The sequence below is a fragment of the Arachis hypogaea genome, chromosome 13 (assembly GCF_003086295.3).
Source record: "Arachis hypogaea cultivar Tifrunner chromosome 13, arahy.Tifrunner.gnm2.J5K5, whole genome shotgun sequence".
NCBI lineage: Eukaryota > Viridiplantae > Streptophyta > Magnoliopsida > Fabales > Fabaceae > Arachis > Arachis hypogaea.
This window is the reverse complement of record NC_092048.1, coordinates 74,328,201-74,342,053: the sequence shown is the minus strand read 5'-3', so window position 1 is coordinate 74,342,053 and position 13,853 is coordinate 74,328,201. Positions and strand designations below refer to the sequence as shown.

The 13,853-nt window shown below is 34.6% G+C and overlaps 1 protein-coding gene across 2 annotated transcripts; it reads right to left on the bottom strand.

The window, feature by feature from the left end:
• Positions 1–7,772: 7,772 nt before the first annotated feature.
• Positions 7,773–12,874, bottom strand: LOC112732298 (vacuolar protein sorting-associated protein 2 homolog 2). Of its 2 annotated transcripts, none has more exons than XM_025780964.3 (11): positions 12,634–12,874; positions 12,303–12,347; positions 11,348–11,382; positions 11,225–11,275; positions 10,142–10,246; positions 9,974–10,045; positions 9,414–9,485; positions 8,593–8,673; positions 8,448–8,483; positions 8,281–8,339; positions 7,773–8,106 (listed from the first exon to the last, which is right to left on the bottom strand). In XM_025780964.3, exons 1-11 carry the CDS (start codon positions 12,665–12,667, stop codon positions 8,040–8,042), a joined length of 657 nt encoding a protein of 218 aa, XP_025636749.1. In that variant the 5' UTR covers positions 12,668–12,874; the 3' UTR covers positions 7,773–8,039. The 2 variants fall into 2 exon arrangements, with proteins under 2 accessions (XP_025636749.1, XP_025636750.1); XM_025780965.3 differs by having other exon boundaries at positions 7,773–8,103; positions 12,634–12,854.
• Positions 12,875–13,853: the final 979 nt, after the last annotated feature.

The window sequence follows — 13,853 nt, the reverse complement described above, 5'->3', positions numbered from 1 at the left end:
CCCCAGAGATGAGAAGAGCAGTAGAGCACTCCTCAAATGATTTACTCAGAGCAACAGCAACTAGTCAAGGAACTGCAAGGTTCAACGACAAGAGAACCAACAACCAACACTCATTTGAGACACCACCGAATGCAACTTTGGAGGAAGATACAATGAATTCTGAAGGAGTGAAGGCAGTCATGAATCAAAGCAAACAGCTACATCAGCAAACTCAGCAACAATTGGAGTCAATGGCCAGACAAATTGATTTTCTCCACTCCACCACAGTGAATGAACAATTTCCACCATGGAAGCCACACTCTTATTTCAGAATGAGAGAACCTCAACATCAGGAACCAAGGAGCTTCAACTCCAACAACCAATTCACTAACCAAAATGCCTGCCACCCACCACCCACATCTCATAACCCACCTCAAATATCACCTGAAGCCCAAAGACTCACCAACTTGGAGACCTTGATAGAAAAAATGATGAAACACCAAGAAATAACAAACAAAAACCATGAAGCCTCATTGAAGACCCTGGAGAGGCAGATTGGGCAGCTCTCCAAGCAAATTTCTATTGAGAGACCTTCAAGCTCACTGCCCAGTGACACAATCCCAAATTTGCAACAACATCACCACACAATCTCACAGAATTCTCAAAGGATCTCCAATCTAGAAAGTGGAGTAGAGTGAATGATGACACATCTAAAGAGGATGAACAAACACTATGAGGACCTACTCGGGGGAATTGGGAAGCAAATAGAACAATTAGCCGAAAACCCCACAGAAACAAGTAAGAAGGAAGCAAAGCCTCACTTAGATGGACAATGGGACAAGGAGAAGAAAGCTCAGAATCTGAAATAAGCAAGCACAGAGGATGTCAAGCTAGTGACAATAAAAGAGCGCTTGTTGGGAGGCAACCCAACCTGAGGTAGTTTTCCTTTCATAACCATTTTAATAAAAAGGTTAATTAGTTTATCTACATTGCAAGAAGCTAAGTTTGGTGTTTCACCAAAATCCCATCACAAAACACATTCTCATTTTCTGCATAATGCTGGTTTCAAGCATGATGGATGAACTAGTTAACTATTCGGCTGTTTCCTAGTTTTCAGTTTTGTCATTTTTGAAAAAGAAGAAAAAGAGTTTCACACATGGTTAATCTGATGCATTGGCAAGGTACTAAGTTTGGTGTTCCCACACCAAAGTAAGTACAAAGGCCCACAAATAAATCATGCAAGCTAACCATTTTTCAAGTGCTTGGGGAACAAGCAACTTTCAATATCATTGCAGAGGTCCATACAAGCTGTTGGAAGGATTGAGCATCATCAACCAAAGAACAAAAGATGAACCTAAAGGCCAGCAATGATGATGATGAGAAAAAGAAAAGCAATTGAACTCCAACAGGTTGTATTGTTAAGTGATTGTTCTGCATCAAATATTGCTGTGATTGAAAGTTGGATTGTATCCTTAATTGCATAGTATAGTTTCTTTCTATATACCCCTGCCTGCATGTATAGTATAATTTCTTTCTTTATAATTCAATAAGCAAGATGTTTTATCATTCACAACATTCTCATCTTCAAAACTTGTTTGCACTCAATTTCCAAGAAATGCATCACATGAAAGTTCTTTGAAAAGAAGGATTGAGGAATTAAACGATTTTGAGGCAAGCAAAAGATTAGGAGAAGTGGTGGTTCTAGTTGTATGATTATGTATTGAGGTTGCATGCTTGTGAAAACTTGCATGGGAGCTCATAGGCGGGACATGAAGTTCAAAGAAGTATTGTGGAGATTCTCAAAAACTTATTGATCCAAGAAGCAGCAAACAAAACAAAAGAAAATAAAGAAAATACAAAAGCAAAAAGAATATGGCCCAAGGCTCTGAGCATCAATTACTAGGCAGAAAAAGAAAGAAAGAAACAAAAACTCAAAGAGTTGTTATCCTAGTAAATGCTTGTGGTTGAAATGTGTCAAGGAAAGAGGCTTGAGCAAGTAAATCCTTAGGGGTGCCTTAACACCTAATACCTTAAAACCAACTGGTTTAGGAGTATTGATTGAAAGCTTATCTAAAGAGCCGCTTTGAGACATGATACTTAGAGTCGAGGCCAAAGCACAGAAACTATAAGCTGCTTCAAGGTGATTACATAAAAAGAGATCTCCATGGTACCATTTGGATGAAAATCCTAAGACCTACGACTCCCAATATGTAAGGACTAGTGAGCACTGAAGTCCTTGCATGAGCATATGATTTAGAGTTCACCCCACTGATACTTGATCACTTCACTCACTGCACTTTACAAGTGTTTCTCAATCCATCTTAATTGAAAGAATCTCTGAACATAATTCATTTCTAGCTTGGGGACAAGCAAGCTTTAAGTTTGGTGTTGTGATGACGAGTCATCTTAGCCTATTTTAACTAGTCTTTTTCTTTTGTTTTCATTAGAATTATGCACTTTCTTGAGCTACAAGCAAGCTAATTGAGTAGATTTTCATGTTTCCCTTGATTGAACCAACCATATATGAATTCATGCCATTTCATGAGGTTTTATGCTATATTTGTTGCATATTATGAAAGATTGAATATCTCATGATTTTGAGCATAGCTTTGATGAGTTTGGTTGATTAATGATAGGTGAAGAAAACTTGGAGAAAGGTTGAAGCAAAGAGGAATGGCTAGGAGTGAAGAGAGGACAATGGAATAAGTGAAATTGAACCAGGAAGCAAGAAGTTAGCCCCAACGTTAGCCCCCTAACTTGGAGGCTAATGTTGGAACTTGAAATTTCCTCCCTGGCCATCCCACGTTTGCGCCAACGTTAGCCCCCTAACTTGGAGGCTAACGTTGGCACATGAATTACAAAGGGAGAAGGGCCAACGTTAGCCCCAACGTTAGCCCCCTAACTTGGAGGCTAACGTTGGAACTTGAGAAGATCTCCCCTGGGCACCAACGTTTGCGCCAACGTTAGCTCCCTAACTTGGAGGCTAACGTTGGCACATGAATTACAAAGGGAGAAGGGCCAACGTTTGCGCCAACGTTAGCCCCCTAACTTGGAGGCTAACGTTGGCGCCACTAGCATACAAGACAAGGCCAACGTTAGGGTCAAAGTTAGACCCCTAACGTTGGCACCAACGTCCATACCAGAAAAATGTGTTGTCTGCTATGAAAAGTTGGAGCCAAAGTTAGACCCCTAACTTTGGCTCAAACTTTTGGTCCAACTTTTGCTAACCTCAAACCCGGTTCAATTGGTTCACTTCGGTTCTTCTTCAAACTTCAAGAGCAATCAACCAAGGCCTCTTTCAACCCAATTCCACCAAGAGCAAAGGCCCAACTCAAGGCTTGAAGATCATTTTTGAAAGTGTATAAATAGGATAGAATTCAAGTTATTCGGGGAGCTTTCCTTTTGGAATTTTCATAATAGTTTTCGGAGAGCTTTTGTGAACTTTAATTTCTTTGTTTCCATTGCTTTCAATTTCATTTTACATTTGTCTTGGATCTTGGATTGGAGAATTGAAGAAATTCTGTTTCAATCTCAATCTTGGATCTCTCTGTTTCTTTACTGTTAATTGAATTTCATTTCCGGTTAATTGCTCTTCATCTATTTTCTTTGCAATTTACAATTTCCTTGCAATTGTTCTTGTTGGATCTAGGAAGGCATTGAGATCTAGACTTGGTTTTCTAGTCTCTGGGTCCTGAGATCTAAATTTCCCATTTCAATTCCTTGTTTACTGCTTCTTATGTTCATTTACTTTTCTGCTTCATATCCGGTTCAATCCCAATTCCCTTTCCCTCTTCTGTTTAATGCAATTTAATTTTTCCTTGTTTAATTTCTGCAAATCCACATCCCAATCCCCTTTACATTTCAAGCAATTTACATTCCTTGCACTTTAAGATTCTGCAATTTACATTTCTTGCACTCTAAGCTTCCGCCATTTAATTTCTTGTTCTTTACATTTCAGCAATTTATTTCTTGTTCTCTTTACTTCAATGCAATTTAATTCTGCATGTCACAAAACCATCAACCAAATCTTGATTCGCTTGACTAAATCAACCACTAAACTAAAATTGCTCAATCCTTCAATCCCTGTGGGATCGACCTCACTCCCGTGAGTTTTTATTACTTGATACGACCCGGTACACTTGCCGGTTAGTTTTGGGTGTTTTTGGAGAAATTTATTTTTCCTCCAAAATATCTCATCACGGACGTCGACCGATTAAGAAATTGATATAAGAATTACGTTGCGAGTATAGTTCTTAACCAGCTAAAATCTGCTCATCAATTTAGAAGGATTTTCACAAAAATTAGAATAAAAATACTGGGAGTATGAGTCCCAGGTCGTCTCCTAATGAGTTGACAAAAGGGTGCTATCTTATTAATCAGGAGTTTTTTGGGAAATTTTGAGTTTGGGCAATGGGGACAAGCATATGATTGTAAATTAAAGCAATGAAAGTTAAAAGAGATTTATATTATTCCAAATAAAAAAAAGCCTTGACTGGAGGAATGATTAATTGGAAGTTCTATCCTTGTTGGAATTCTCTCAAGTGTAGTATAAAAAGGTTGTTGTTTTCACTTAGTTAACCCTTACTAAAAAAGGAAAGTCAAGTGATTGAGCAAACTCTTATTCGCAAATCCTAGTCCTATCCCTTGGGAAGGTCTAGCATTAGTAAATAGAGAATTAGCCAACAACTTCTAATTTAACTAATCACTTGAGCATTCCAACTCAAGTGTCTCCTTTTAATCAACTCCCATGTCAAGTTGAGAGTCTACCCCATTGACATGGATACCATCTTCGTTGTTGGGAGTTTGGAATAGAAAAGAGACATGATAATTTAAATAAAATAGGGATTGAAAATTAATTAAAGGTAAAAGTAATTTTCTGTATTAATAAATCCAAAATAATCCAATTGTAACTCTAAACAAGAATTAAGAATATGGAATAATAAGGGAATAAGAAAACAAACTAGAATAGTAACTTCAACGGAGGTGATGACTCTTCGCAATATCCAAATCCAAAGCAAAAGCATAAACTATAAAACTATGAATGTAAAAGAAAACCTAGAGGAAGTGTGATTTCTCTCCAGATTCAGATCTAAAATATCTAAAACTATGCTAATGAGAATGTGTGTTGAGTCTCTACATGTTCCCTAGCTCTAGTTTGTGTTTCTGGGCCGAAAACTGGATCAAAATCCGGCCCGAAATCGCCCCCAGCATTTTCTGTTATTTCTGCAGATCGCGCATGTCATGCGTACGCGTCAGTCACGCGTACGCGTCAGTCACGTGTACGCGTCGCTGGTCATCTTGGCGTGTCACGCGTACGCGTCATCCATGCGCACGCGTCTTTGTGCAAATTCCAATCCGCGCGTACGCGTAAGGCACGCGCACGCGTCGCTGCAAATTTCTCCATGTCGCGCGCACGCGTGAGCCATGCGTGCACATCGATGCTTGCTGGTTATCTCCTTAGTTTCTTGTGTTCCTTCCATTTTTGCAAGCTTTCCCTCCATTTTCTAAGCCATTCCTGCCCTATAAAGCCTGAAACACTTAACACACAGATCACGGCATCGAATGGTATAAAGAAGAATTAAAATACTCAACTTAAAGACTTCTAGGAAGCAAGTTTTCAACCATAGAACAAAACAAGGAAGGAATTGTAAAATCATGCAAATCATATGAATAAGTGGGCAAAGACTTGATGAAACTACTCAATTGAACACAAGATAAACCATAAAATAGTGGTTTATCATACACTCAATTTCCTCTTTAATTACATCAGTTTTATTTTCATTTTCTTTGGTTCAAGTTACTTTGTTCATATTTACAATTTTGTGTTTCTTGAAATTTTGATCAATGAATTTTATGTTTCATGCTTCCTTTATATTTGATTGCTTGTTTATGTTTGGTTTTGTTGATAGTTGGTTATAGTTTTCCATTTTACTTTGTAATTTTCCATGTTTTACTTTTATGCACACAAGGTGTTTGTGAAAATGCCAACTTTAGATTTTGAGTAGATTTCCCCACCTTGGATTGTGGTTTGAGTCCCTAGGATACTAGAGTCATAATGTCTTACATTTAGTGGTAATTCTTGGGTAGTTGGTTGACTCTTGTTTCCATTAAAGCTAGCCTTTTATCAACTAGTTTGATAAGTTGGCTAGGACTTAGGGATCAAGGTCAATTATGCTTGCTTGACTTACTCCTCGATGTTTGGGGTTAACTAAGCGAGATTAACTCATGATAATTACCATAGTTGTGGTTATGGCGATGATAGGATTCCTTGGACTCTCATTCCCAAGTCAAGGCTCTTTATTGCATTTATAGCATTTTCACTAGTTTTGATCTTGCTTTCTCTTTACTTGCATTAATTCACAATTTTGCTCATTCCTTAGTTCTTTGATTTCTTAGTTCTTTTAATATTTCATTTCTTGATTTCAAACCCCTTTTTGCCTCCGCAACCGAAAGCATAACACTTCCAATTGCATCCTAGGGAGAACGACCCGAGGTTGAATTATTCTTGATCTCGGTTTATATGTTTTGAATTTAACATTTGATTTTGAGAATTCATTGTTGGTTTGGACTATGCTACCAACGAATTGATTCTTGTTTTGATTGATTCTAAACCGGCAATAATTCTCATTGTCAAGATCCATCATAGGAATCCATGTTGGGATGTTGGAAATTTCTTGGGACCTTTGCATGCCTGACCTCTTTAGAGAAAAGATCGTCCCCTCCAATGAAGACTAAGTCTTTGTCATCTCGACTTTTTTTTTCCTTGGCTCAGATTCCAGTTTTCTTAGTTTATCTTCAATCTCTCTTCTTTTGGGAGTTGGCTCTCTGATTCTCTTCATCGTTCTAACTTGTTTTCCAAAGGGTCTCCATCTTTTTATCTGAAGTTGGATGCAATTCGTCCTTCTAGATTTTGATCATCCACCATTATCAAGGGTTGAATTCCAGGTCCCTGGCAACGACACCAATGTTCCGAGGGTTACCTAAAACTAAATTGCTTTTGGGCTTGTATGTGAGGCTCAAATCCTCAATGGAGCGGATTCCGACTTAGCCTACGTCCAATAGCCGTCGTCCAAGTTGTTTGTGAGAAGGTGGGGGGTGGTACCTGCAAAACACTTCGATGCTTAAGTCAGCAAGGGTCTTAGCAGGTTTAAGTATATTGGGACTTAAGTATACCTGAAGGGTGTTAGTGTATTTATAGGTGATGGGCCAATAACACCCGTTGGAGTAGTTCCACTATTGGTGGTGGATAACCATCCCCTTTTTCTAGGGATTGTTAAGATCTCTCTTCTAGTAGGTGAGAGATAGTAGGGATTAGTTACAACTCCTTCAGGAGGAGTTATCACTTTGTAGCATTCTGTCCGACCTCTTTGTAGCTATCTTCTGGGCTTTCTCTGCTTTGGACCTGACTTATGTTTTGGGCCAGGGTATGAACAGAACTATTGCAACATTGCCATAGCAACAACTTTTTATGATACAAATATTGTAATTTGATATTTTGAATGTATTTTAAATGAAAAGTTGTTAAAATATCAAAATGTATTGCATATATTGTTTAAAATATACAAAGTACGACATTCACATGATGTTTTATTTTTAAAATTAAAATTATTGCATACATTGTTTAAACTTTGATAATTTGAAGCTTAATTTATAATGTATTGTTATATTAGAAAATTGAAGAATATTAAATTTCTTTTAGGTAAATTGAAGAATATTAGATCTGATATAATTTTTATTATCTTTTTTATGGTTGTAATTTTATAGTAGTAATTTTTCATCCATGTCAGATCCTATGCACAATAACAAAGTTGTGATAATTCATCTAAAAATATTTCACAAAAAAAAATGCAAAATAAATTACACACATATTTCTCTATGAAATGTCTAAATATTAGATAAACGCTTTTAGCTACTGATACTTCTGCTGAGAGTTGCACACACCAGAGCCCTTATAAATTATAAAATACGCATAAGTAGAGTGATACAATACTTTATATATTTATAACTTCACGATTTTACAAGCCTCTTCACATGAATGAGCAGATCTCTTTATAGTCCTTCTATAATCTTCTAAGAGAAGCCAATCTCTTTTCAAGATCTTCAACATCTTGGGATTCCTGCGGTCTGCTGCATGCACAGAAATAAATATTGTCGCTTAAAATGCACAACGCGATAAAAGAAACTGTTCTGTTGTAGAAAAGAGTTGTGAATAGTCAACAAATAAATGCATCTATAATATAAGACAAAATTCTCCAAGCCAACCAGAACTTGTTGCCGGAAATACGAATAGTGTGTGCGTACCTTGGAGCAACATTTTCGGTATTCCTTGAAGCAATCCGGCCTTTTGGCGCCGAAGATAACTATCAACAGAGAAGAATACCCATCAGAGACAACATTTCGCAAAATAATGAAAATATACAGAATGACTGCGAAGGACAAAGGGATTTATTATTGCGCCCAAAACCAACCTGGGATGCAATATCCACTCCAATCTCATCAAGAACCTGTCAAAAATAATTGAAAATTAATTAGGCATTCCATGGAATGAAATATTTGATGAGCAAAATCATAATAGCAAGCTATATAATCGATTAGGTCATGGATAACATTCACCTGATTAGTGAGCTCTTCTGTTTCTTCCTCGGCTTCATCTTTGTCTAAAGTTTCATCTATAGATTCTGACATCATCTCAATCTGCAAAAAAGCTTAGGATGAAGTTGACCACAAAAAATAAATAGAAAAGCTATCAGGCAGACGGCGTCAACACTGCTTGCCTTATTGATTTTAATTCTCTTGCATATTTCAGAGATCCTCTATTCTTCAGATGTTCTCTCTTTACTTTTTCAATAGAAAGTGAAGAATATTTTCATAAAGTGAAGTCCCGAGAATACACTTCGTCTAGAGCTCAGCCTTCATTCTCTTTTGTTCCTAATTTTGTTCTGGTATTTTACCCCTACTCTTTTACTGGTATCACACATTTCTGATTTTAACTAGAAAATTCTTTGTTTTCTTATTGATCTTTACTCCTAATTCAATTTTATTTCATTGTTGTTGCTTCAAGTTCTTCACTTATTGGCACTCAACATGAAATTTGTTTTAACTATTAGGCACAGATTGCCGACTAGAAAACGCTGTTGACTATTCTACCCACTCTTAATTTTTATGATTGCTTATGGCAGGCTTGTTGCCTAATTCTTGGAAAAAAAAAAGTATAGTATTCTCTCCCTTGTTAAAAAATATGAAAGCATTTCAAATTTTTCAAAACACACAACTAAGTCAACAATACTTTTATACCGAGAGAAAAAATAGTTCCTTCTTTAATATTCAGTGTGCAAAGCAAACCATGATCTTCCTATCTAAATTTCTTAACCCTACCACTAATGCAGGAAAAATTCTCAAGAAAATGCAGGAATGTGCTCAAACGGATAAATTACCGTCATGTCCATTTGTGCCGATTGCTTTTGGAATTCTCTAATCACTTTAGCCTGTTTTGCTGGTGCCATTTGCTGAAAAGAGAAGTAAAAAATTATTACTGTATATTTTGATCACATAGTACAAACTCTAGCAAAGATCTATTATTGTCACAACCTTTTGTAGCACATTATGAACTTTTAATTAATTGATAGGAGATAAATCATGGTCTGAGGAACACAGATTTGCACTTTTAGTATTTAACTATAAACAATGGTTAAAATTTGGAAATAATCTTTCGACCTTTAGATGTTAAGGAAGGTGGCAGGCTTTTGTTGATATGGACACTACATTCATATTTTTGTCATGGCAGAAAAAGGAGTTTAATCGTGTATAATATACTAATAGCACATACTGTTAATAACTAGCCAACTTCCACTTTAGTTTTGGTTACAACATATTGATAAATAGAGTGACAACCCAAATTGTTCCTCAAGGAATTTTAGATCAGATATTTAGGTCCCGAACAATTTTTATTGCAATCATTAATTAAAAGTAATAAAAAGAATCCAAAGTATCAGACCTTGTTCATTGCTGCCATTGCTTTTGTTGCCCCCTTCATTCCCGTTGAGATTGAAGTGCTTGCATATAATGCCTACAAAAGGAAATTTTTAAATAATCAAAATAGAAAACTTCTTATCATAAGTCTTTTGATACAAATAAAAAAAATATATTATCTCTTCTTGCATACCTGTGTGTGAGTTGCTACACCCCTGATCTGGGCACGACTTCCCTGCAAATTGGTTATTTGTTGTCGTAATCGAACAAGTTGGCGAGCCAGGATTTTAGTGGCAGCCTGTAACCATGCACTTATTTACTCGAGATTGATAATATTACTAACAGTGACTCCCAACTATTTTTTCATATCTGTGATTAGAGTATTGAGTGTGTGCTTAGGTGTGCTATATTTTAGTTGATATTGTGGAATCATTAGTTGTGTAATTGGTTGTAGACGATTGCATCCTGAAATGATTAGTTATGTAGGCATAAAGAACCTAGCAACTGAAATCTCAGATTGAGTCTTCAGAAGTTCTAAAATCCCTAGAAAGTTAAGTAAATGGCATCATAAAAGAACAGAAGAACTAGTCCAAGACATGGAAGATTCTAAAATTAGTAAATCTAGAAAAGAATCATATAACCAATAAATAATAAAATCAGATATGGACACTTTCAAATTCCTAATATGAACACTTTCAAATTTGTGATAAGCCAAAGAAGTCTTCTTTACAGTAAGACAACTGATGATTTATCAAAAATAAATAAATAAAGGCAATTCATGACTTCCCCCTAACTACAAAAATTGCACATCAAAACTACCCAAGGCTAAAATGACCAGGAAGATATGATTTAGTACTTTATAGTTCTGAACTATAAATAATTGTTCATTAGACATGCTAATGACAAAGTTTCAACAATGATATATGTGATTCCTCTGTTTAAATTTCATTGGAAATTCTATATCAAAGCTTTGTGTACTAAGAAATCGTATTCTGTACAACAGCCACATTCAAGTGACCGTTTTAACCATATTTCAGAACTCTACATGCTCCAAATTTGATGATGAAAATAAATCTGTAATTGAAGCATTATCTGGACCAGTTCTGGGCTATTCATGTGGGATTATTGAACAACATTACATCTTTGGAGCAAATGTACTACTCAAGTGCAATACAAAGCACACAGATATGTATCTGATCAAAGATTTGCTATCAAGATCAAACATTCAATGACCATACAAAAATATGTGAGACACATAAAAATGAGAAAAACTTGCCTCATTTCCGGTTTTAGCTGTTTGTTTGATCTCAGCCACCAATTTTTTTTCCTGTAATGCACAAGGAAGTTAAACTCAAATGAAAGATGAAACAGAATAAGGTCTCTGCTCGGTATTATGTACCTCCATCTGAAGTGATGCTATCTCTCTTTCAATGCCTACAAGAAACAAGGGTGAATAAAGAATATCTTAAAGGAAATACACCTTATTAAAATTAAATAATCATATCAAATGTTCCTCCAGATGAATAAAAAGCGTCAGGGTAAATACTCAAAGACTGAACATATAGGATATGTAGAAAAATCGGAGCAGGGGAAAACCACAGTTAAGAAACAAAAATATCAGAAAATTCAAAAAAAAAGATTTTGAACAAGAAAATATAGGTTTAAAATAACTTACTCATCCTTTAAAAAGAAAAAACCTTGACTTTCACAACTAGTCAGTTGCATTTCAAAACTAACATATCCGTAAAAATATTATTCCTGTTTGGAAGCAATAGGAAACCAATAGTAAGCTAGCCACTAATTTAGAAGAACAAAATATCCAATTTAAACCCATATTTTGATCATCAATATAAATAGTTTACATTGGAAATATTACTTGTACATATCTTCCCCATAAAAAATTTGATCACATTTCACGCTCTAACTATTTGGTTGTAACTATTATTACCCATCACATTCTGTCCCCAGTTAATTATGAAAACGCACACGATATTCATTATTCTTTTCAGATATGGAAGGAAAGAAGAGAAGACACCGATCGTGACTTTCTTGACAGCTAAATGCATAAATGGTATGTCTACTTTGGGACTCTGTTAATTATTTCCATTTATGACGTTTCTGCAGTGCACTTTAACAATCTTAAGAAACAATTAGTTCATTCCAGGGAGAAAAGAAATAGAACTGGTAAAGGGAAGATTCCACATTGAAGTGAAAACACAACTGTTTACCTGTACCACATACCAAAGCATGTTAACTCTCTATTATCTATTCAAGAAATTTAGTACAGATGCAGCAAAATATACAAGTCGAAATAAACAGCAAAATATTGAATAAGCATCGAACCAAGTAATTACCTCTTGTTGCAACCGCCATTTCCCTCTTACTTGTCCGCAGAGCCTCTATAATTCCCAAAAGAAAAAAGAGAGTGAAAAAAATGCACAAACAGATGGTCAATGCTAAATCTTTGAATTCCTAATTTTGATCAAAAGCTTATAATTTCCAATTTTCCACCTAACCAATTTTTCCCAGCACTCACAATCTACAGAGATGTATTATTTTATTTCCTTTTTTCAAAAAAACAAAAGGTACGAATTTGAATGCGAGTTTCAAAATTCAGAGTGCGGAGAAAGTGCAAAAACGAAAGAATGACACGATATGAGAAATGAGGAGGAAGGAAAGGTGGACCTTTGGGTGAGGTTTTCTTCTTGAAGAGGTTCATGGTTGTGTGTCTGTGAATGGAAGAGGAGCAGAACCCTAATTGAAACGGAGAGTAGCAGCAGAGTAGTAGCTGACTAGCACTTAGCACGGTGGACAGTATGTGTGTTTTGTATGAGAGAGAAAATGGAGGCTTTGGGGAGCGTTCTGCGTCTCCACGTAATACCCAACGGTACTCATCCAACTATCCAAGTAGCCGTTGCAGCTTTCCTTAGACTAAAATAGTGACAAATAAAAAATAAATAAACTATCACATCAAAATCAAAATCAAAATAATACATAAAAATTCAGATAGTTGACAAAATAACTTTAAAAAATATTAATGAAAAATAAATTTTTGAAAAATTAAAATATTACAAAAATTTTAAAAATTAAATATATATTCTAAAAATAGATTTTAAAAATCATATATTTTGATACAATTGTTTACAAGTACTATTAGAAAAAAATTTATGCCAAGTATTTTTTTATATTTTTATTGTGAATAACTAAATTTTTAAAAAATAAAAAAATTTATAGATCAATAATTTGTTCCAATTTTTTTTATATATTTTCTAAATATTTATTCAAATATTGCCACAAAAATTTAGATTAATTGCATAATTTGCTTACTAAATATAATTTTTTGTCACTTATAAAAATATATTATTTATTATTTATTAGTTATCTTTATCTCATTTTTAAAGTATTCAAGAATTGTTAATGCTATATGCATATTAAAATCCGTTATTAAATTAGTCATCAAATATTACTTATAAATATATATGTCGTTTAATTCATTTTAAATGTACATTTTATATTTCAACATATATTTTATACAAAAAATTAATTTGTTAGTTAAATTTGATGTACAACTAATATATTTTGTAAAATAATATGATGCTCTAGTACAGTTAATAATTTATACAAAATATTTAAATTATTCTATTAGTCTCTATAATTTCTTTTTAATTTATAATTAGATTTTTACATTTTTAATTAAATTTTTATACTAGGTTTAAATTTTAAATTAGATCCCGATTAATAATAAATATTAAAAATAATTTTAAAAAATAATTTTACCATTACACTCAACTTACATCATAAAATTCATATGAGGTCTTGAAATCATTTTACTATTTTTAATTATATGTTACGTATTATAATATAATTTATCTATGTGTCACTTATATGTTATTGTTTTAAATGAT

Excerpts from the sequence above, each read along its gene's own strand:
- LOC112732298 (XM_025780964.3), bottom strand. The coding sequence starts at position 12,667 with ATGAACCTCTTCAAGAAGAAAACCTCACCCAAAG. Across the intron at positions 11,276-11,347 it reads TAGCATCACTTCAGATGGAG|GAAAAAAAATTGGTGGCTGA; the intron begins GTACATAATACC and ends TGTGCATTACAG. Across the intron at positions 8,484-8,592 it reads CAGAAGAGCTCACTAATCAG|GTTCTTGATGAGATTGGAGT; the intron begins GTGAATGTTATC and ends TATTTTTGACAG.